Raw genomic sequence first — 21,373 nt, forward strand, 5'->3', positions numbered from 1 at the left:
CAGTGTAAGGGAGCTTCGTTTAAGAACTTAGGCGTGGAAGCTAACTGATTGTGGGTGGTTTCTTCTTAAAATGTGTGCAAACTAAAAGAATTTCTACTATGTTTGAATCCTTATAACTATTTCTTCATTGAATTCTGAAATTTCATGATTTTCCTTATATCTTCAAATTCTTAAAATAGATTTGGTTTATAGATGATTTAAAATTGAAAACAAATTGGGGTGTTGAGATAGAATCTTTGGTACCCTATGCAATAAGATTCCACACACTTGCTCCATGTTCCGGTGTGAGATGCTTTATCCTTGTTGTGTAATATGAGATAGGACATCCTATTCTTGCTGTGTAATATGGAATAAGCTTAAATCATTAATTCTTTTAATCTATCAAATTTTTTCCAATAAATCACTCATAAATTCCAAAATGAATTATCGTAGGGAAACATTCCTAAGTATAACAAACTACTGAAATATTTACAGCCCGTGTAACAAAGCCAATAAATTTAGCCATTTTTTAAATATTCCAAATTTGTCCTTCCATCCTTTTCTCCGCGATTTTTTATCGTCTTCTTCCTCTGTACTCATACGATTTCTTCCATCTTTCTTTTTTTAAATTAGGGTAACCAAATCTATTTCTTTTTATTCCTGTTTCTTCTTTTTTTTTTTCTTCTTTTTCTTTTTTTCATTGTATCTTCTTTATTCTTTTCTTTTTTAAACAGATGATGTATAAAAAATCTTGAAAAATTTGGTTAGGCATTTAAATTAGAGTAACAAAAAACTAAAAGATTGTGTATAAAGAATATTGCAAAAAATCATCTTTTCTATGCATATTGTGTGAAAAAATTTGTTAGGGATTTAAATTAGTGTAACCAAAATTAAAAGATAAGAATATTGAAAAAAATCGTTTAGATTTGGGGTAGCCAAATCTAAATGATCGTGTAGGAAAATCTAAACGATCGTATAGCCAAATCTAAACGATCGTGTAGACAAATCTAAACAATCGTGTACGAAAATCTAAACGATCGTATACCAAATTTTGAAAAAAAAAAGGGTTTAGATTTGGGGTAGCCAAATCTAAACGATCGTGAAGACAAATCTAAACGAGAAAATCTAAACGATCATATACCAAATTTTGAAAAAAAAATTAGATTTGGAACCCCAAATCTAAACGATCGTGTAGCCAAATCTAAGCGATCGTGTGGCCAATTCTAAACGATTGTATACCAAATTTTGAAAAAACAATGGTTTAGATTTGGGGTAGACAAATCTAAACGATCGTGTACCCAATTAATTAAACGATTTTGTACCAAATTGTGTTACCAAATATATTACGCGCATCGTTGACTGGCATTTTTGGTATTTTACACTTTGGGCCACTGGCCTTTTTCCATTTTCGGAATTGTTCTATATAATGTAAATACTTTGCCTTTTTTTATATTTTTTTAAAAGACCCCATTATCTTAATCCAACCATTAAATTTTGTCTCTAATCCTCCTTAATATAACACCCAAATAATTAAACATAATTAATAAAAATTCCTTAAATATTTGGGATGTTACATTTCTTTTCCTAAAAATTATATTCCAAAATATAATTATCAATTTTCCTTTTAAATAAATCCAATTCATTCTCTTTTCTTATTTACCCAATCATAACAATTTCTCTTCAGAATAAATATTTATCTTTCCCCAAAATAATTAATTATCTTCTACAATAATTAATCTTTATTCTTTTCCCAAAATAATTATCCTTTTACAAATAATTATATTTTCTCAAAATATAATTATTTTCCTTTTTCTCCCTTAATAAATATATTTTCTCTAAAATACAAATTATTAACAAATATAATTATCTTTTCCTTTCCCATAATAATTATATATATACTTCCACATATACATATAATTATCAAATCTCCAACAGAATTTCCACTCTACAATTTAATTAAATATCATCCATAATTATTTAATTTAATTCAATTTCAACAACATTAAAAATCCACAACTTTACTTAATTCTCTTAACATACCATTTAATCAAAATCTCAACAAAGCCAAAACCTCTAATTAATTAAATATTAATCCAACAATTATTTAATTAATTTCAATTTCCACAAAATCAAATAATTCTCATTAAATGAATTCAAAAATAACACCTAATAAATTAAATCTAATTAAACAAATAAGATAATTAACTCCAAAATTATCTTAATTTCGAGGTATTACAATCTCCCCCTTTTATAAAACTTTCATTTTCGAAAGTTCTAATCTTAGAACAACTTGGGATACTGGACTCTCATGTCATAATTAATAACAATTTCTACTAAAATCCAAAATCTTTAAGTAAAAATACGTACTCATATATATATATTCAATTAATCCAACACATTACACCAAATAAATTCCTTAATTTCTAATTTTAATTAATCTAACACCAAATAAATTTTATAACTTCCAATTCCACTTAATGTAATACCCATAATAAGTTTATTAAATTTTTGGGTGTTATACTCAAGAACACTCAATATCATTATTATTGATTCCAAGGAGTAAACAATCACAAAGGTCTTCTCTACTATTCTTTGGCTTTAGAACGCGATTGTAGGATCCAATTGGTGATCAATTTTATGTGCTTTTTAGAGAAACTGACAATATGAAAATTTTCCAAGCATCTTCAAATTTCTCAATCAATTCTTCACCGAAAGCTTTTTCTCAATTGAACAACCACTCTCAATAATATTAAGATAATTGAGAAGCGATGGAAGTCGTGCAGAAACTCGTCTTTTCTTGAAGAATCAAAATTCAGTTTTGGAATTGAATATTGTTATTATTTTTAAATAGGAGTCTTTTCAAAAATATAAAAAAGCGGCAAAATATTTACACTGTATAGAACTATTTCGAAAATGAAAAAGCCTAGAGATCCAACGTGTAAATACAAAAGACGCCCCGTCAACAACGTGCGTAATATATTTGGTAACGCGATTTGGTACACGATCATTTAGATTTGACTAATTTATTACACGATCGTTTAGATTTGGCTGCACGATCGTTTAGATTTGGCTACCCCAAATCTAAACCATTTTTTTCAAAATTTCGTATACGATTGTTTAGATTTGGGTACACGATTTTTTTTTCAAAATTTGGTACACGATCGTTTAGATTTGGCTATACGATCGTTTAGATTTAGCTACACGATCGTTTAGATTCGGCTACACGATTGTTTAAATTTAGCCAAATCTAAACGATTTTTTTTTTAAAATTTGGCTACACGATCGCCCCAAATCTAAAGGTTCTTTTTTTCAAAATTTGGTATAAACGATTTTTTGAATATTCTTTATACACAATCTTTTAGTTTTGGTTACCCTAATTTAAATGCATAACCAATTTTTTCAAGATTCTTATACACCATCCAAATCAATTTTTTCAAGATTCTTATACACCATCAGATTTAGTTACCTAATCTAAACATTAAAAAAGAAAAGAAGAAAGATGATACAGTGCATGAATGAAAAAAAAGAAGAAAAAGAAGAAAGAGGAAGAAAGACGTGCAGGCATAGAAAAACAAGAAAGACGATAGAAAGAAATATATTTGGTTACCCAAATCTAAAAACAAAAAAAAAAAGAACAAATCGCAGCTAAAAAAGAAGAGTACAGAGGACGACGATTAGTACAGAGGAAGACGATTAAAAATCGCAGGAAGAAAAAGATGGAAGATCAAATCTAAAATATTTAAAAAATGGTTAACTTTATGGACTTTGTTACACGGACCGTAAATATTTCAATAGTTTGTTATATTTAGGAAAGTTTTCCTTTTAAATATCGAATTTCTAAAACTTCAATTATTTTTCATTTAATATTAGTTAATCTAATTAATTAATATTAATAAAATAATAATAATAAATGAAACTCTGATCAGTCCAATTGAATTAATTCGAATCTCTATTCCTATTTTCTGACATCTAATCATATTTAAATACCTTTTATTTCTCAAAAACTCATTAATAATATCAAATATTTTTAATTAAATCAATTCGAACTATTTTGAATTTTTCGATCACCCTGCTCTAAATTTTATTACCATAATGAGCTAGTAGAGGGACCTAGTAGACTTATAAATCATGGGCTTCAGCGATCTTAGATTAACTTACTAAACTCTTTTAGACCAAGCTAATCAACATTTGTTAACTAATGGGTCATTCCACGAAAATCACGTAGTTGCACTCCCCTCACTATAGATATATTTCTATCCATCTGATATAATAATGATTAGTAAGTTAATCCTTCACAGGTTGTTCTTAATCTCAACTAGGTCAATTCACCATTTTATCCTAAGATTACTTCTTGTACCTTAACTACCACTGATTCTCTAATGAACAACTGGTTTAAGGTCCAACCTATAAAACGAATCCTTTTTTAGGAAATTAGAGGGTGGGGCCCCTTGTTCAAGACTTGGATTCAATGCATAAGGGAACAACCTATCTATTGTCTCTAAAGAGGTCAGGAGTCAATTCTATCTTGCGCTCTATGTGCCCAGCTATCCACCCTATCTTATCCTTAAAATAGGAGGCATATTAGGCCAGCACTGATAAGGTGGCCTCACCTATGTAGATCTAAGGATAATCTCGTGTGAACAAAATTTTATAATTAGCTCAGGATTAAGGTTAAGTTACTTAGGTCATCAAATTAAAAGAAATAGTTAGTTTCAAAAACGCCAACGACGACATAACGTAAAAGTGACTATTTTATGGTCCGATCTTATACAAACTCTTTACATAGGATGTCGATAACTTGTAGAAATACAAGTTATTATGACCTTTTAGGTAGGACAATGGAACCAAAATGCATGAAAATATGACAAAACGTGTGGCTTCTATCGCAAATACATAAAGCTAAGAAAATGCAACTTGCATAAGTCTTTATGCCTATTCTATCCTATTTTCTAGTGTCTTATCCTAGGACTATGGAAAAAAGAGAAAGAAAGTGAATTGTAGAGGAGCGCGTGCTATGTGATAAAAAGCTTTCCTGGCAACTAAATATCATTATACGAGAAAGCATATCAACACAAAGGAAGATTCACCAGTAGACAAGAATAGTAGTTGGAGCCGATGTGACTTGATAAAGCTGCCACTGAACTTGAAATTTGCGTTATGAGTCAACGCTCGTAGGGAGTCATTCCCACTCAACCGTGTCCTATAAGCATCGATGGATTTAGCATAGGCCCAGGGGCTCGAGCCCCCCTCAACTTTATTGTCTTTATATAATATATATAAAGAAAACTACATAATTATTAATATTTATCATTAGCTTAGTGGTTACTTTAACTATCAGCCCCTCTTCCTACCTAGGTTCAAATCCTACCTATGTAATTTATTTTTTATATTTTTCTTTTAGCCCCCCGTCAATATATGTCAATATATTTTCTAGATCTGCCACTCCCTATAACTTGATCTAGTTGGTTAACTCTGCAAACTTAGTAAGGTAAATTGCAGCATCATACATAGATTATCTTAATTCTAAGCAACATTGATGATGTAGCTTGAAAATAGTGTTGTTGCTTATGTTGGTGTATTATATGTGTATATTTCAGCATTCATAAAGTGTCATTAATTCAAGATCATTGCATGCAAAATGCTCCTTATGAATCTCTTCATTATGCATTCAGACATGATCATTGGATCCAAAATGCTCTCAGTGTCTCTATTGATCACATACTTTTAAGTCCTCATCGTGTACAGGTTTTCCTAGTGCTTGCCCAAGTGTAAGCGAAACAATAAGTTTAAATGGGTGATCAAGAGTCGAACACAAGAATTGATATCAAAGCTTAGTTCTAAGGTTCACTAGGCGTTTGGGTAGTATAAAAGAATAAACTATACAGTGTAAATGAATGTAAGTTTAAACTATATATACTTATCTATACTAGAGAATCTGTAAATGGGAATCAAGATGGATGTGAGATGGGGTTATGAACTAACTTGTATAAAAGAAGGGGTGAAGTAAGATCTATGCAATATCAGGCGATTAAGAAATCAAAGATCCTTGATGCAATATAACTTAGTTAACGTGCTTGTGATTAAGGTGAGCACCTCTCGATGTCTTTAAAAGACATACTTGCTCACCTTTCCAGATTCAAATGACCAAGTTGGGTTAAGCAAGTTATATCTAGAACACTTCATTTACAAGACTTATAGAGCTTCACGTTTAAGGGTGACAATGTCTCTACACCTAATACCTACACTTGTTCTCCTTCGAGATATAAATGATGGAAGTTATCTCGCTAAGGAAGAGTTTGTCTCCAAACTTCTCATTGTGCATGTTAGATATATCCTTGCTACTTGGCCTCTTGGGTAGTTGGGATGTACACTGGCCAAGTGATGAAAATAACTCAGCTAATACTATAAGAAATATAAGCTAACCTTTTTATCAAGAAGTAATCATAAATCTTAAACTACAACTAACACAAAGATAGATGAACAATAAATAGATAAAAGATTGAAACTGGTATAAGTATCCAATGTACTAAAGAATATAGGCGTTCGGCCATTATACAATATGAACGAATACATTACAAAGAAATACAAAGAATGATAAGAATAGAAATAATATTAGAAGTTAGGGGAAGTAAGAAATGAGATCTTCTTCACTCAAGCCTCAAGCCTTCACTCTTAGACTGACCGGAGAAGATAAAGCAAAACATTACAGATGGTGGAAAGGCTAGTCTTTTTTACCACTCTCTAGGGTTCAGTCCATTCAAGTTGTTCACTCTTCTTGATGGTGATGGAGTCGTTTATATAGGTAGTTTTAGGCCGGAAATCTAATCTTATGAACATGTCAGCACCAAAAGCTGCTTCTGTTTTAAGTCACATCAACTTCAACTATCACTTTTGTCTTCTAGCAAACCTCTTCTCGCCTACTGATATGGTCTTCTCGCCTAGTCTTCGTGCGAGTTCCTCTGCAATTCGCTAGCTACTTTTTTGTTCATAATCCTACGTTTAGACACTAAAAAACAGGGTGAAACATGCATGAAAGCTTATGTAAAGTGTATTTCTAAATATTTATGAATTTACAACATAAGCTACGTGTTTTGGCACATTTCTTATGTATTTTGGTCTCATTATTCTCTCTAAAAAGCTATAATAACTTGTATTTCTACAAGTTATCAGCCAGTGGCACTGGCAAATGATGCCGACTAAATCAGACTAATGATAAATAAGTTGCAGTTGGCGCTAACATATATAGAAAGAATAGATGTTTCTTGTCGTAAGTAGTCTATATAAACTTGCCTTCTACATCAAGAAAAGAGAGAGGTGTGGGAGCTTGAAGTCTAAATGGACTAGCCTATGCCAAGCCTTAATAAGCCAAAACCTAAAGAGCTCCAACGAATTCGATAGAAAGAACTAGCTTTTCCACCTTCTCTAAAAGATTCAATATTTCTGTAACGACCCAACTCTTTGTACTAAACTTAAGTCATTACTATTAAAATAAATTAAAACATTCTTAACAAAATGGAAAATAACACTAACTTTCATTGAAAACCTCAAATACTCATTACAAATTATAAGTAAAGTATGTAGAAATAAAATCTAGAAAAATAAAATCTTAGTTCGTGTCCTGTTTAATTTTAAAGAAAAAAATAATCAAAGAATATTAGAATACTAAAATCAAAACTATAAAGTAAAAGCGAAAGCAAAAAGTTTCCCTATGGCAAGTCGCAGCCACTTCTTGTCATTTGTTAGCTTCTCTCTACTTCTACCTCTACCTCTGCCTGAAAAATTAAACATAGAAAGCGTGAGTATAAACATATACTCAGTATATACTCAGTAAGGAACCTACTACGAGTCCCGCTAGGTATCTACTAACTTCCCATTAGGGTTCTGTAAAGTAGTACTCCTAAACTAGTACACTCCAGAACTCATGCAATCTAATGATCCCGTAAGAGCACAATATGGTATTTGGTGAACCTAAAGGAACACGTAGGATAAAACTGGTCTTTGGTGAACTCGAAGGAACACCTAAGATAAATTGGTCTTAAGTGATTCCCAAAGAACATTTAAGACAATCGAGCTGTAAGTGACCCCGTCAAACCACTCATATACATAGCATATCACGATAGACTAGTGGTACCATCGAACCACACAGTCATAAAAAGGTGATGATCCCGACGGACACTCATATGGGTACAAGTCTAATAGATAAAGTTAACAGAACACTCAATCCATAGCATGTAGTACATCATAAACATGACATGAATATTAATTATAACATCCTTAATCATGTGATTAATATATCATGCATCATCATCATTGTAAATCAGTCATCATCGTCAACATACTATCAGTCATAAATATCAGTCATCAACATACGTCATTAATACATTATACATCTTAGCTACATCAGTGCATATGGAGAAATTACATGAAAGCTCTTAACTTTAGTTCGAAGGTCTAGTAGGAGAACTTATTACCTCGAGATTAGCTAACAAATAATTATTCCTAATAGCAACAGTCAAAGCTTCTCAAAGAATAAGTCATAAACAGTAAGGGAGAAACATGACTAAGTTCAATAGTTTAACAATTGCTTAAAGACCCAAGAACTCAATTAATTCAATTTACCCAAAGTTGAGGTTGAATCCAAATTATCCTTGATTTGGAAAAAATCACAGCTCTCAATTCTCCCAATTAGATCTAACCAATCCTTCATGAAAAATATAATCCAACTTAAATATAAAATCAAATTATTTAAAGTCCAAAAAATAATACTTGATGGGCATGCCAAAATTCCATAGAACTCACCAAAATAGTTCAAAAGGACAGCAACTGCTTGAGCGACTCAACTTGGAGGAAGATGGCTCGACTGGGAGAGGGTGAAAGGTGTGTGGCTCAAGCACAGTAGCATCTTGGCTTACAACTTGTGCGTGCGGCTCAGATGATGACACACGGTTCAGGTAAAAAAGATCGGTTTGGCTTATGACTTGAAGGGATGCGTGCAGCTCGCGAAGGGGGACTAGCTCGAACTCACACTCGAACACTTGAGGGTCGTAATGATGACGAAAAATGATGGCTGACGGTGGTTTGATGACTGGTACACGAGACGAAGATGTCGGAGTGTAGTGGAGCACGACGAATGGACGAGGCCCAAACGATCGGAGAATCTACACGCGATGGGGACACAAATGGATGCTACAATGGAGCTCAATGAAAACGATCAAAGAACTCGACGGCTTTCATGGATTCGATGCTTGTAGAGAATGGTCGAACAGAATATGACGGCGGACAAAGATGGTGACTGTGATGAGCGACGGTAGCAAGGAGCCAGGATTTTTCTCAAGGAAGAAGAATATGAATAGTTGTGATTGGCACATCTCACGAGGGGTCTTATTTAAATAATAATAATAATAATAATATTATTATTATTATTATTATACTTATTGTTATTATTTTATTTTCCTTTTCTTTTTCCCGCTTTCTTTCAAAATAAATCACACGGTCTGTCTTCATTAATTACCTACCAAATCTTCTTTTTATCTTCTCTTTCTTTTCTCCCCAAAATATAACATATTTTCTTAATTAATTATATTATGAATAATATAATTATTCTTAGCATTCAATAACTTAATTAATTATATATACACACACACATATAATTACTCGTAATTCTTTAAATTTCTCCAATTTAATTAACCAATAACAAAACTTTAATAACATAAAATTCTAAATCTTCAAACTAATTAAATATTCTCCAAACAAGTCTTTAATTAATCTTAATTTCCACAAAATCAACCAATTTCGAAAAAATTAACTCAATTAACACCCAAAAATAATTTCCAACTTAATCAAATTTAAACCAACATAATTAAAATTAAAATTACCTTACTTTGGGGTGTTACACTTTCTCTCCGATCAGACTTGTAAGCAAGAGCTTAAAGGGAGGTCAGCAAAGAGCCCACCCTTTCTTTGCCCCCAACTTGTAATATCCCCCATTTCCTTTATCTACCATTTAGGTATTTCATTGTAATGTATTATGTTCATATTGTACAGTGGCCAACGGCCTACATTCTTTAATACATTGCATATTTATCCCCTTTCAATTTATCATTATGTTATTGTTCATTCGTCAAAATGTTATAAGTCGCTTAGCTTGTGATAAGCTCTTGATAAGAAGTCTGGCTTATAAGGTTTATCGTGTTAGTTGAGCTATACTTCATCGCTTGGCTAGCGCTTGTCACAACCTACTAAAGAGAGCAAGTAGAAAGGACATAGCTACAATGTGCGAGAGGGAGTTTAGAGACAAATCGCACCTTGATGATTAAACCTCCATCGTTTGTATACCGAAAAAAGAACAAGTGTGGTTGATATGGTGCTAAAAGGTTACCACCCTTAAAAGAGAGGTAATATGAATCTTATAAGCAACCACTTCTAGATAGTAATCACTTGATGAAGCTTTATCATTTGTATTATGAGAGACGAGCAAGCATGGAGTTTAAAGCACTGAGAGGTGCTCGCCTTAATTAGAAGCTAGTCAATTGATTGCTCTAGCATCTAGGGCCTTTGCATGTCTTAATTATCCACTAACATTGAGACATTCCTTTGCTTTTCCTTAAAAGCAAGTTAGTTCACATACCCATTTTATCTCCCCTCTTATCATCTTTTACAGAATCTCTAGTGTAGATATTAAGTTAACTTAGGCACACTTAACTTATACTGTATAGATTATACTGTTTAAATGAATGAGTAAGCTTTATAACTAAGATTTGATATCATTTCCTTGTGTTTGACTCTGGCTTACCCAGGAAACCTATCGTTTCACTTACACTTAGACAAGTCATAGGAAAACTTGTACTCAATAAGGACTTAGTGCTTATACGAATATTAGATATACAATAAGCATTTTGCATGTAATCCAAAGACCATCAAGCAAGTTTTTTATGCCCTTGCCAAGGATTTAATTTTTTAAAAAATTAGAGATAAGGTTTTACACTAGTTTTGGGCAAAACACTCGATTATGGTGAATCATGCGTTTAGCTGTAAATCACGTGAAGAGGTTTGGTTTATAACGTAAAATTGACTATTTAATGGTCCGGTCTTATGCAAAGTCTCAACATAGGATGCCCCTACTTTCATGCCTCTATATGAACGATTAAGGACATATCGTTTATACTAACTACAAAGCAGGCCGCATCTATTGTGTTACCAAAATAAGGAACCCAATCTTATTCATATACTATAGACCATTTAGGCTATGAACTTGAACTTGGTCTACATTTATGTCTCTACATAATGTTCAAGTCTACAAGTTAGCCTCAAAGCCTTAGTTTATTGGATTCAGAATTATAGTATTCTATTTCACTAATAAAAAAAATTCAATAATCACATTATTAAATGTAATTTACGTAACAAGTTTTATGATATAAATTTCAACATGAAATGTATCTGTTTATATCCCATTATTTTGTGAAAAAAAATTGCAATAGATTATGGTTGAAATGTATTCATTAAATGTGTTGGTGAAAATTTCCACTCATTAGACATTTTTGTCTAATCTTTCAAATGTTTGTTTTATTTCCCCCCTTAGATAGAAAAGAACATCCAATGTTCGACTTGCCAAACAGTTTACCTGTCGTGCCATAATTGCGTCACATCAACTTGTTAGTATTCCCAGTCCATTAGCATAACATGAAGTGTCCTAGCCGAGATGATCAAGATTTGATGGTTTTTTAGACTTGAATATTTTTAGTTTTAAATAAACTCTTATTACTTGTTAAAGATGTACTATTTATTAGAAATCAATAAAGTATTTTGTTATTTTAAAATAAGTTCTCATATCACGCTAAGTCTGATGTTTGTATTCTGCTTACCAGGTGTTCTGCGTGCTATCTCGCGGAGAGATTCACATTAAATGTCTAGGCAGTCATGCCCCCACAGGTTGCAAGAAGTGATCTCGTGACGAGGCGTGACACATGTAGTGTCTAGTGAGGGAGTTTCTATAGACCTAACAAAGTAAAGTTCATGGTTTTCTTGGTTTAGTAGGTTATTACAGACTGTTCGTGGATTTGATTTTTACTAATGTTTGCTTAAATTTACACTCAAGGTTACATGTTTTCAATTAGACTATTTTGAATCTGTTTGAGCTAGTAAACAATGATTTATGAGTATGCTTTAAGTTTCTTAAATATTATTGTTTATTGTTTTAGAAAGATACTTGCAAAAGCATGAGTTTGATGAGAATGGTTTTAAGTAAGAAAACATTTGTTTGTTCTATATACAGAGATCTCGACGATCAATATGCACAGTCAGGGGTATGAGACTTTGTTGACCACTTAGTGAGTACCACCAAGTTCAGGCAAGATAGTATGCACAGACCTCTACTATCTGACCAACTTATTAGACACGGTAGGTCAACCTAGTTACTATCGTGATTGAGTTTCAAGGATATAGAATTATCATAGAATGACTAAACATAGATTTGTTTTAGAAAGCAAAAAGAGTTATTTAAAAAGCCAAAAGAGTTCACCATGTAAAAGGTTTTAGAAATTCTATGTTATATGTTATGCTTCATAAATTATTTATGCAAAAGACTAAGCTTTAAGTCAAGTTATTTAAAATATTTGGTTTAAGAACTGTCACCCACTAAGCTATTTAGCCTATCCTCTACAATGTTTTTCACTTTCGAGGAAGAGATCATGATTTGCAAGCCTGACCTGCTTTCACCAGTTGTTGTGCTAGTTGTTAATAGATTTTCTTACTTAGTGGTTAGTACTTTAAGTTAAAGCCATGACATATGTCTAAAGTTAAGACTTGTTAAGTTGTTTTGCTTTTTTGTTTTTTTTTAGATGTTGATCTATAATTAATGGCATATAGGCTTGATGTTTTTCCAAGATTATGTAATGAATTATGTTTAATCTATGATTTTTGTGTTGGCCCACTACTTAAGTTCTAAATTGGTTAAGTTGTTTAAAATTTTTAAGTGATCAACAGACAGGATCAGCTGGTGTCATTCAGAAGGGGAGCAATATCAGTTGACTTCACGTCGTCTCTTGGATCAAGAGTAGGTGATCTGGGATGGGTGTGGCAATAAAGATGTATGAGGACTTAAGACGAGTTTACTGGTGGCTTAGTATGAAGATAGAAGTGGAAGATTTTGTTAGTAAATGTTTGGTGTGTAAGTAGGTAAAAGAACTAAGAAAGAAGCCAGCAGGTTTGTTGCAAACTTTGAGTGTGCCAAAGTGGAAGTAGGAGAATGTGTCGATGGACTTCATTACAGACTACCTAGGACCACAAAAGGTTATCTATTATGCTCTAGGTTATTGTCGACGGGCTCACGAAATCAATACATTTTAATTATAGGAGAATCAATTTATACTGTCCGCAAATGGGCACAATTGTATTTGACAAAGATAGTGAGACTGCATGGAGTTCCCATATTGATTGTTTCCAACAGAGATGCATGTTTCACTTTAAAGTTCTAAAAATGACTTCAAGCCACCTTGGGCACGAGATTGGATTTCAATATAGCCTTACACTCTCAGGCTAATGGTCAAAATGAGTGTTTGAACCAAATTTTGGAAAATATGCTACGAGCTTGTGTTTTGAGATTTGAGAAGAGGGAAAAACTAAGTTCCTGTTTCGTAGAGCCATTTAAGATACTTGAGCGGATTGGCCCCATACCTTACCGGTTGGTGTTGCCTTCGTTGTTTTCTGTAGTTCATATTGTGTTCCACGTCTCTATGCTCCAAAAATATGAGTTAGACTAAACAAACACGTCTCTATTTGTGTTTCTTCAAGAATGGATGCATCATGAGTGGATGCATCACTTCATGAAAAGTATTATAGAAAAAGGATACGTCTTTTCGAATGGTCACGAACAAGTCTAGAAATACGGTCCTTTTCTATTTGGTTGAAGAGATCAATTTCCATAATCATTTGTCTTTTTCCAAAAGATTTTCTCTCTTTTATCCACAATCTTGATGTTTGATAGATCCACAAAGTTTTGTTCGCTGATCTTCTAGACAAGATGCTACTCTTAGAAAAAATGTGATTTGTTTTATCTTGAGAGACAATTACTCTCAAAACTCAAGCACTATAGTGACTGGTGAGTAAATTTGTTTTAAGGAGACAACGTGAATTCGTTGGATTGAGATTTATACATATATGTTTTTCTGTTTTGTCGTGTTGATATTTTCATAACATGTTTTGTAAAAGACACTGATAATAATTCTGTAGGATTTGTTTGTTTATTGTTTTCACAAATAATGTAAGTCAAAACTAAACTTCTTAGCCTGGTATCTCACGGATGCTTAATTTCTCTACAGACACTCAAATCTAACTTGTATTTTGTTATTGAAACAGGAAACAGACCCATTGAAGACAACATTAGAGAAGGAAGTCTTACAGCTTTAGGTAGCTCCTTATTCAAGAATTGATTATTGATTTTAAACAGTACATCTAAACTCCATTTTGTTTTACGATTACTTGGTCGGTCAACCCTCTTGAAAAAAGTTGTGCTTTCTACTCTCTATCCAATATTTCTTTTCCTTGCAATTACTCTTTCACCATAAAATTTGAAATTTGAGCATAAAGTTGCATCTAATTCATATAGGGATCATCTGTAAGTCCAAAATGATTTTGTTTTCCAATGCTTTTTTTATGTGTATATGTTTGGTGCAATTTTATGCGAGTCTAAGTATCTTTATCAACAACAGCAGATATAAAGGTACATACTTCGATCAGCGAGGAAGTGGTTATTAAAGTTCTCAAAACTGAACATGTTAAATACAGATATACAAAGTGATCGACTTTGCCCAGGAGGTATATATTATGAGGTAGGTCAGATATATGCACTCTTATTTTCAATCTAGGATTTATGTTATGCTGATTTTGTTAGATTTTCTTAGAATTCTTCACAAGTTGACATGGAATTATTAGTTCTTTGAGGCACATAAATTGAAACGGATGCAGCCATATTTTGTGGTTGAGACATGGAAACAGGGAACACAAGGGATGTACTTCTAATTAAGAAAGGTGATTTTCATGTACTTATCTTGAAACTAAAATAGTATTTTCGTGACAAGCAAGTAATTAAAGCCAGTGATTAAAAAGGTAATGGTTGAACTTAATGGTGGTGAGGACTGTAAAAGAAAGCATCGCTTTCTCCCTTGTAGATTGCTCAGTAGATTTTAATTCACTGTTATTTATGTGTCCAATATATATATATATCCATATATTGATATATATACATATATATGTTTTATATATGTTTATTTAGGTGAATGAAATGATATGCAAAAAAGAGAACGAAGAATGACTAACCAATGACATTACAATATAATTAATCTTCAACATTGATGATTGTGTAGTTTGAGAGTTGACTTATGTTTGTAATTACATTTAGTGAATACTTAGCCTTTATCTAAGCTTGTATCGTTTCGAGTTGGACAACCTTATCGTAAGAAATTATTAAATGAAGGGAAGTTAAAGTATTTTAATGTGTTATGAGTATTCCAATTGTGGATTTCAATTAAAAATAGACTTGAATCTAATTAATTTACAAAATATTGTTGAGCAAAAAGTTCATAAGCCTGAGTGGCAGCTATAAAAAAAATTTATATAGCATAAAATAAATGCTGTCATAAGTTTATTACAGTAATAATAACATTGTTGTGCCATTCAATGATAGTTATAAATTCTATATTTAGCATCGAAAAAAAGACTATTGTATATTAAATATAGCACATTATTTTAGTTCTATAAACTTATTATAAGTCTATCAAGAGCTGTCAGGACTTTCGAAAAAGATAATAAAAGATTTATATATTTATCCGTTAGCCATCTTTAGCGAATATTGTTAACACGACTGTTTACCATGGTAAATTAAACGATCATTTAGATCGCGTCACATTGATATTTAAACGATCTTATTTTTTAATATGAGAAAGATGAAGTATAGATTGCATCACATTGATATTTAAATGATCTTATTTTTTAATAGGAGAAAGATGAAGTAACTTTAAAGAATATTGTTGAAAAATGGTGAAAATGAAATAGAAGATTTGAACAGAAGAATGAATCATTTTAAAGAATCAATTGATTTTAAATAGGAGCCCAAGAAATCTTGAAAAAAGCATCTTAAGATGAAAAAATCGCAAAGAAGAAGAAGAAAGAGAAGTGATGAATCAACCATAAATTCAAGGACAAATCAAAAATTATGAAAATATTTATCGACTTCATGGTTTTTTGCATTTTGATACACATGCCGTAAATATTTTACCTGTTGATTACATTTATGAAAATTTTCCCATTTTTTATGTCATATTTTTGTAAAATTTGCTCAAACCATTAACAATTTTGCAGGAAAGTTCATCGTCCAAACTAGTTAAGTAATAGGCCTTCTAAGTTGCCTGTAAAAAGCAAAAGGAAATATACTTCTCAAGTTATTGATAGGGTAGTTAGTTATCCTCAATTTTGTGTTAAATAATCATAGTCATTAAAACTATGAAACTAGTTTTGTAATGGTTGTGGAAGCCCATATCCTTGAAATTAATTCTGTAACAACAAACAAAATTAGTTTGAATGAGAATTTAAGACTATATATCTATTTGATTGGGAGTGCCTCCATATTCATATTCTTTTTTATATTTTTGTATTGCTGGAGAAACAAAGCTGGTCCATTTGAGATGCTTTTATCTTTTAATTTTTCTGTTGTTGTTGTTGTTATTATTATTATTATTATTATTATTATTGAGACTGCCTCAATGTTCATATTTTCTGTTTTGATTTTTGAAATCCTAATTGCAGAACTTAAAGATAAACAAAGAGAGACTTCGTACCTAAATCATACCGCCAACAAACTTAATAAAACTGAACTTTCAACTAGGCTAAGCAATTAAAAGTACGTAAAATTAGCCACGTAATTAAAGAAATCAAGGTGATCCGGGTTTGTAAGAGCATAAAAAAAAAAAAAGTAAGAAATTGAATGAAAAGTTTGTGTTGGAAAGTAGAGGAATAACCTATTTTTAGAAAAAAGATAAACTATAGAAATAACTTTATACAAATTAATTAATTAATTAATTAATTATTAGAAGTAATGGTTATTTTTTAAGAACAGCATTATAATTTGTCCCCGACATCAACTGGAATGTAAGAAGGTTAAAAGAAAAAAGATCTTTCGACTAGCCCTTTTCATTTATTTATTTTACAATCACCATCAAAATAGTTAAGCAAAAATAAAAATGTTTAGAATCCAGTTGTTTATGTTATTATTATTATTTATTATTTTTTTTTTAAAGAATTTGGCTAAAACGTTTTTAGTAAAAAAATGAAAAGAACTTAATCTTATTATTGTTGTTATTAGGTACATGGTAATGTTTTTCTTAGCAATTTGTTTGAATAAATTTCATGGAGTAATTGAACATCTTTTAGGTAAAGTTAAAAGGTAAACAAAAGCTTTGTCCCTAAACTCAAATCATGATAATTTCTTTAATAGTTTCAAACATATTTCAACTGTTAACACTAATAGTAAAAGGAACTGTGTACTAAAAACACTAAATGATAATGATAATTAATGTCTTCATCTAATTTTTTAACTTTACACATTTGGGTTACCCTATGTTTGATAATTAATTGATTTTTTCTACGAATGAATTTGGACATGATGATATATATCAAGATCCAAAAAAATATAAGATAAGGTAGGTAATAATATAATCCTAACTTATATAGATTAAGAAAAGAAAGAATCTTATCTCATCTTTGGAGGAAATTGGATAAGCTACATTTTGATCCTCTTGCAAAGCATCGTAGTTTGGGCTAATTTGGTATCGGAGATCTAAAACTTATCGATTTTGACATAAGAGCTATTTTCCTTTGTTTTACATGTTCTTTCTTCTCTAAATTATAAATTTATTGTTACTGACACAAGAAGTCGTATATTCCCTTCATTGAATTTTGGCATCAACAATTTTAAAAATTTTAACCTAGCTTCCTTTATAGTATAATATGAGGTAATTATAATGGTTGGTAATTTCAAGGATAATAAATAAGGATATAATAATATTTTTAAAAAGTTACAAAAAAATATAACAAAGAGATTCTTAATGATAGACTGTTATTTGTATTAGAGACTTCTATTATTGATAGACTCTCATATATTTTTTTATATTTACAATTTTTTTATTCCATATTCTTACCCTAAATAAATACAGAAAAACAAAATATAATTATGTTTTTGTACTTTGTTGTCTACATTTTTTACATGTTTTAAAACTAAAAATATCAATGGGTTATCATTTTGGTTTTTTCTTTTTTTTTTTTTTTTTTTTTTTAGTTCTCTTTTTAAGTTATATTTTCTTAAAACTATTTTTTTAAGTAAGTTCTAAGGTAAATTTCAATAAACAAAATAAAGTTTTAAAAGAGAATTTTTAAATTTTAAATTTTAAATTTTTTGTTTGGTTTTTAAAAGTAGGCAGGAAATAGCTTGGTCTTTTTTAAATTATAAAACCAAAACCAAAATATTTGTTGAATGAAAATGTAGATTTTGAAACTTGTTTTTATATTCGCTAATTAATTCAGTTGCCCTCCACGTTATACTATTTTAGTTAAAACAGAAATTTAAAGCAAAGATTAATTAAGCACATAATTAAAATGGAAACATAATCGACATAATCTTTTTCCCAAAAGTGAGAGTTTAAAAGTGGGTTGGAGGTTCTAATTGCTATACTACAAAGGAAGGGGCCACCTCTTTTAGTCTTCTATTATTCTTAAAACAAAACAACAAAATACCAAGAACGTTGAACACCAGAGAACCATCAGTAAGGAAATCAATTATATCTTACAAGAATCTACCAGAAAAGGCAAACATGAACGCAAAAGAAAAGAATTTAATGAAGTGAAAAATAAAAAGATAAATGGTTGCCTGGGCAAAGACAAAAGTCTTGTTGTGCTATGCTTCAAAGTACAATGAAACAAGGTAAAGAACTTAGATAACAATCTTCCATGGGATTTTATCTCCTTACTTTCAAACCAATCTCTTTCCTTTGATTTTATTCCCTGATCTCTTCTCATTCTCATTCTCACTATGGAATAAACTCATACTGGCAAGACCCATGGCCTGCACCAAAATATTTCCCTTTTAACAACTTGCCTTTGTCCTCCAAATTTGTTAAATGTTTACTCACGAGAGATGAAAATCACAATTTAAAAAAAATTGTGTTAACAAACAAGCCCAATTAAAAAAAAAAAAAAAAAAAACCCTAAATGATTATCAAAGGAGACGTAAATAAATAAATAATCTCAAGGTTACATATATGTCCTTTTTTTTTTTTTTTTTTTGTCACAATAAGCATATATTTGTGCAATACCAACCAAAAAGAATTTTAGAGGATCATTATCTTATGATTTGGAGGCGTGAGAAAAAGATGGATCGTCTCCGTTAACTACTTCTTTTCATCTACTTTTTAGAAACAACTAATTTTCAGTTCAATAATAAATGAGGATGAGGCTAGGGAATAATTCATCTTGAAATAAATGGAAATGAGGACAAGATTTTCAGAATTTCATGTTTTATGATGTTTTATTTTCTATTTTTGCGACTTGCTAACTGAATAATAGCAATACATTAGGCTAATAAAGGTTCCCCAGAACAATGTTTGAGGCACTCGAGGTGATAAAGGATCAGAGTGGTTCTTTTGCCATAAAGCTTGCTTTCTTATTATTTTATTTGAGAATCAACATTGTTAATTGAAAAAATGAAGGAAATTGCATGATTCTCTCTATTTCTTGACAGACATCAAGTCTTATTAGCCTTTGAATCTTTTTATAATGTTCTTTAACCTCTTTTCTCTCGACTAAATAAGTATCACACAACATGCTGCTTCATGGCATGCACATGGGTTCAAAGTATTGTCTCAATAATGTAAGAAAAAGACAAATGCATGCAATGATGGCAAATCCCTTTGGAGCATTTTCTAGATAGTATAATCCAAAAGAAACAGCAGTTGGGTAACTTTTGCAAGAAAGGAAGAGAATCATAAATTAGATAAGGTAGACAGTAAAATGTAGCTTACTAGGATCAAGCTCTGTAATGATGGCAGCTCCTTTGAAGAAACAGGATCCACCTTGGTGCTTGAAACTCTGAAAATAGTTATTGAAGGCAAATGAAGCATGGTCTTTCACTGTATTTGGGTTAAAACAAGGTTGGTTTGGTTGGATACTGCTGCAGTTAGCACCTCCCTTTCCACATGCCCAATCCAAAGCCATTTGTAATTCATCATCTGGGATCTGCTCATCTGCTACACACCATTGCTCAAACTCCCCACCTAGACATTTGAACAAACACTTGGTGGCCATATTCCCATAAATAAGTAATTTGGATTTGAAAAACTGGGAAACAAACTTCTCTGATGCCCCCCCATCCATTGATTGTGAAAAGAAAAGTTCATTAATTGGAACTAAGCAATTATTGACCAGAAATTTCAAATGGATATTGGTTGTTACCTGTGTTTTGGTGAATTGTTGACAGTAACAGCAGAATGAGAAGTGTTTTAGTCAACAGAGCAACCATGGCAGAGAAAGAGAACAAGACAGAGATCTATCTAAGTATAGAAAGTATAATGGCCACGAAATAGTGAGTTTTTAGACGCATCTGTCGACGAGCTAGCGCATGGGATAATGTTTCAACTTATTGGATTTCATTACAATTAATTAAGTAAAATAATTGACTCCATATGAATATGAATTTGCTTCTAAGTAGGATTATGATAGGGCTATATGTATCTTAAATAGTTATTGTCATCGTGATTTGTAAGTGAAAACAAAATCCAAAAGAAATGCTTACGAACCTAAAGAAAGGACAGATAAAAATGTATATAATATTTGCGAAATAAAGATTAGCAAATGGCATTGTTAGAATAAAATTTACCTCCAAAGATGAGGGGGAGACTTTTAGTTTGACGCTCACAAAAACATGGTCCATTCACCACCTTGATGCGAAGTATTCTTTCTTACATGGAGATTCGAAAATAAACCGTATATATGCATCAACCCATGAGTTATTTATCGGAAGCGTATGATGAACACCCAAATAAACATCACCAAGTAGAATATGCAAGAGGAAATAAAACTTATTGGAAGACTTTTTGTGTGTATTCTACTTACACTTGGATGATGTAGATTACAACATTTGAATCCTAGTTATAGGATTATCATGAGCATAACCTATATTATAATTAAATACAACAATTTAAATCCTACATTTAACTAATGTGAAACTCTATTAAATTAACTCTAACATTTTAACTCTCACATCCTTTAATTTCTCAACTCTCATAAATTAATTCAAATATAACTTACCTGTTTAATTTTCAACATCCTCTCTTAAACATGTTTTCTGAAAAAC

The 21,373-nt window shown here is 31.3% G+C and overlaps 1 protein-coding gene across 1 annotated transcript; it reads right to left on the bottom strand.

Annotated features, from left to right (window-relative positions):
* Window positions 1-18,688: 18,688 nt before the first annotated feature.
* On the bottom strand, window positions 18,689-20,867 carry LOC103502123 (glucan endo-1,3-beta-glucosidase 12). The gene is made up of 3 exons (XM_008465958.3): window positions 20,473-20,867; window positions 20,043-20,294; window positions 18,689-19,087 (listed from the first exon to the last, which is right to left on the bottom strand). Exons 1-3 carry the CDS (start codon window positions 20,537-20,539, stop codon window positions 19,053-19,055), a joined length of 354 nt encoding a protein of 117 aa, XP_008464180.1. The 5' UTR covers window positions 20,540-20,867; the 3' UTR covers window positions 18,689-19,052.
* Window positions 20,868-21,373: the final 506 nt, after the last annotated feature.

This window comes from Cucumis melo, chromosome 11, assembly GCF_025177605.1.
Source record: "Cucumis melo cultivar AY chromosome 11, USDA_Cmelo_AY_1.0, whole genome shotgun sequence".
NCBI classification, from domain to species: domain Eukaryota; kingdom Viridiplantae; phylum Streptophyta; class Magnoliopsida; order Cucurbitales; family Cucurbitaceae; genus Cucumis; species Cucumis melo.

What these genes read in the sequence shown, in the direction of transcription:
- LOC103502123 (XM_008465958.3), bottom strand. Translation starts at nt 20,539, where the DNA reads ATGGTTGCTCTGTTGACTAAAACACTTCTCATTCTGCTGTTACTGTCA. An exon ending in AACAATTCACCAAAACACAG is followed by an intron (nt 20,295 to 20,472) that starts GTAACAACCAAT and finishes TCAAATGTCTAG; the next exon opens with GTGGGGAGTTTGAGCAATGG. An exon ending in CATTACAGAGCTTGATCCTA is followed by an intron (nt 19,088 to 20,042) that starts GTAAGCTACATT and finishes ATTTTGGTGCAG; the next exon opens with GCCATGGGTCTTGCCAGTAT.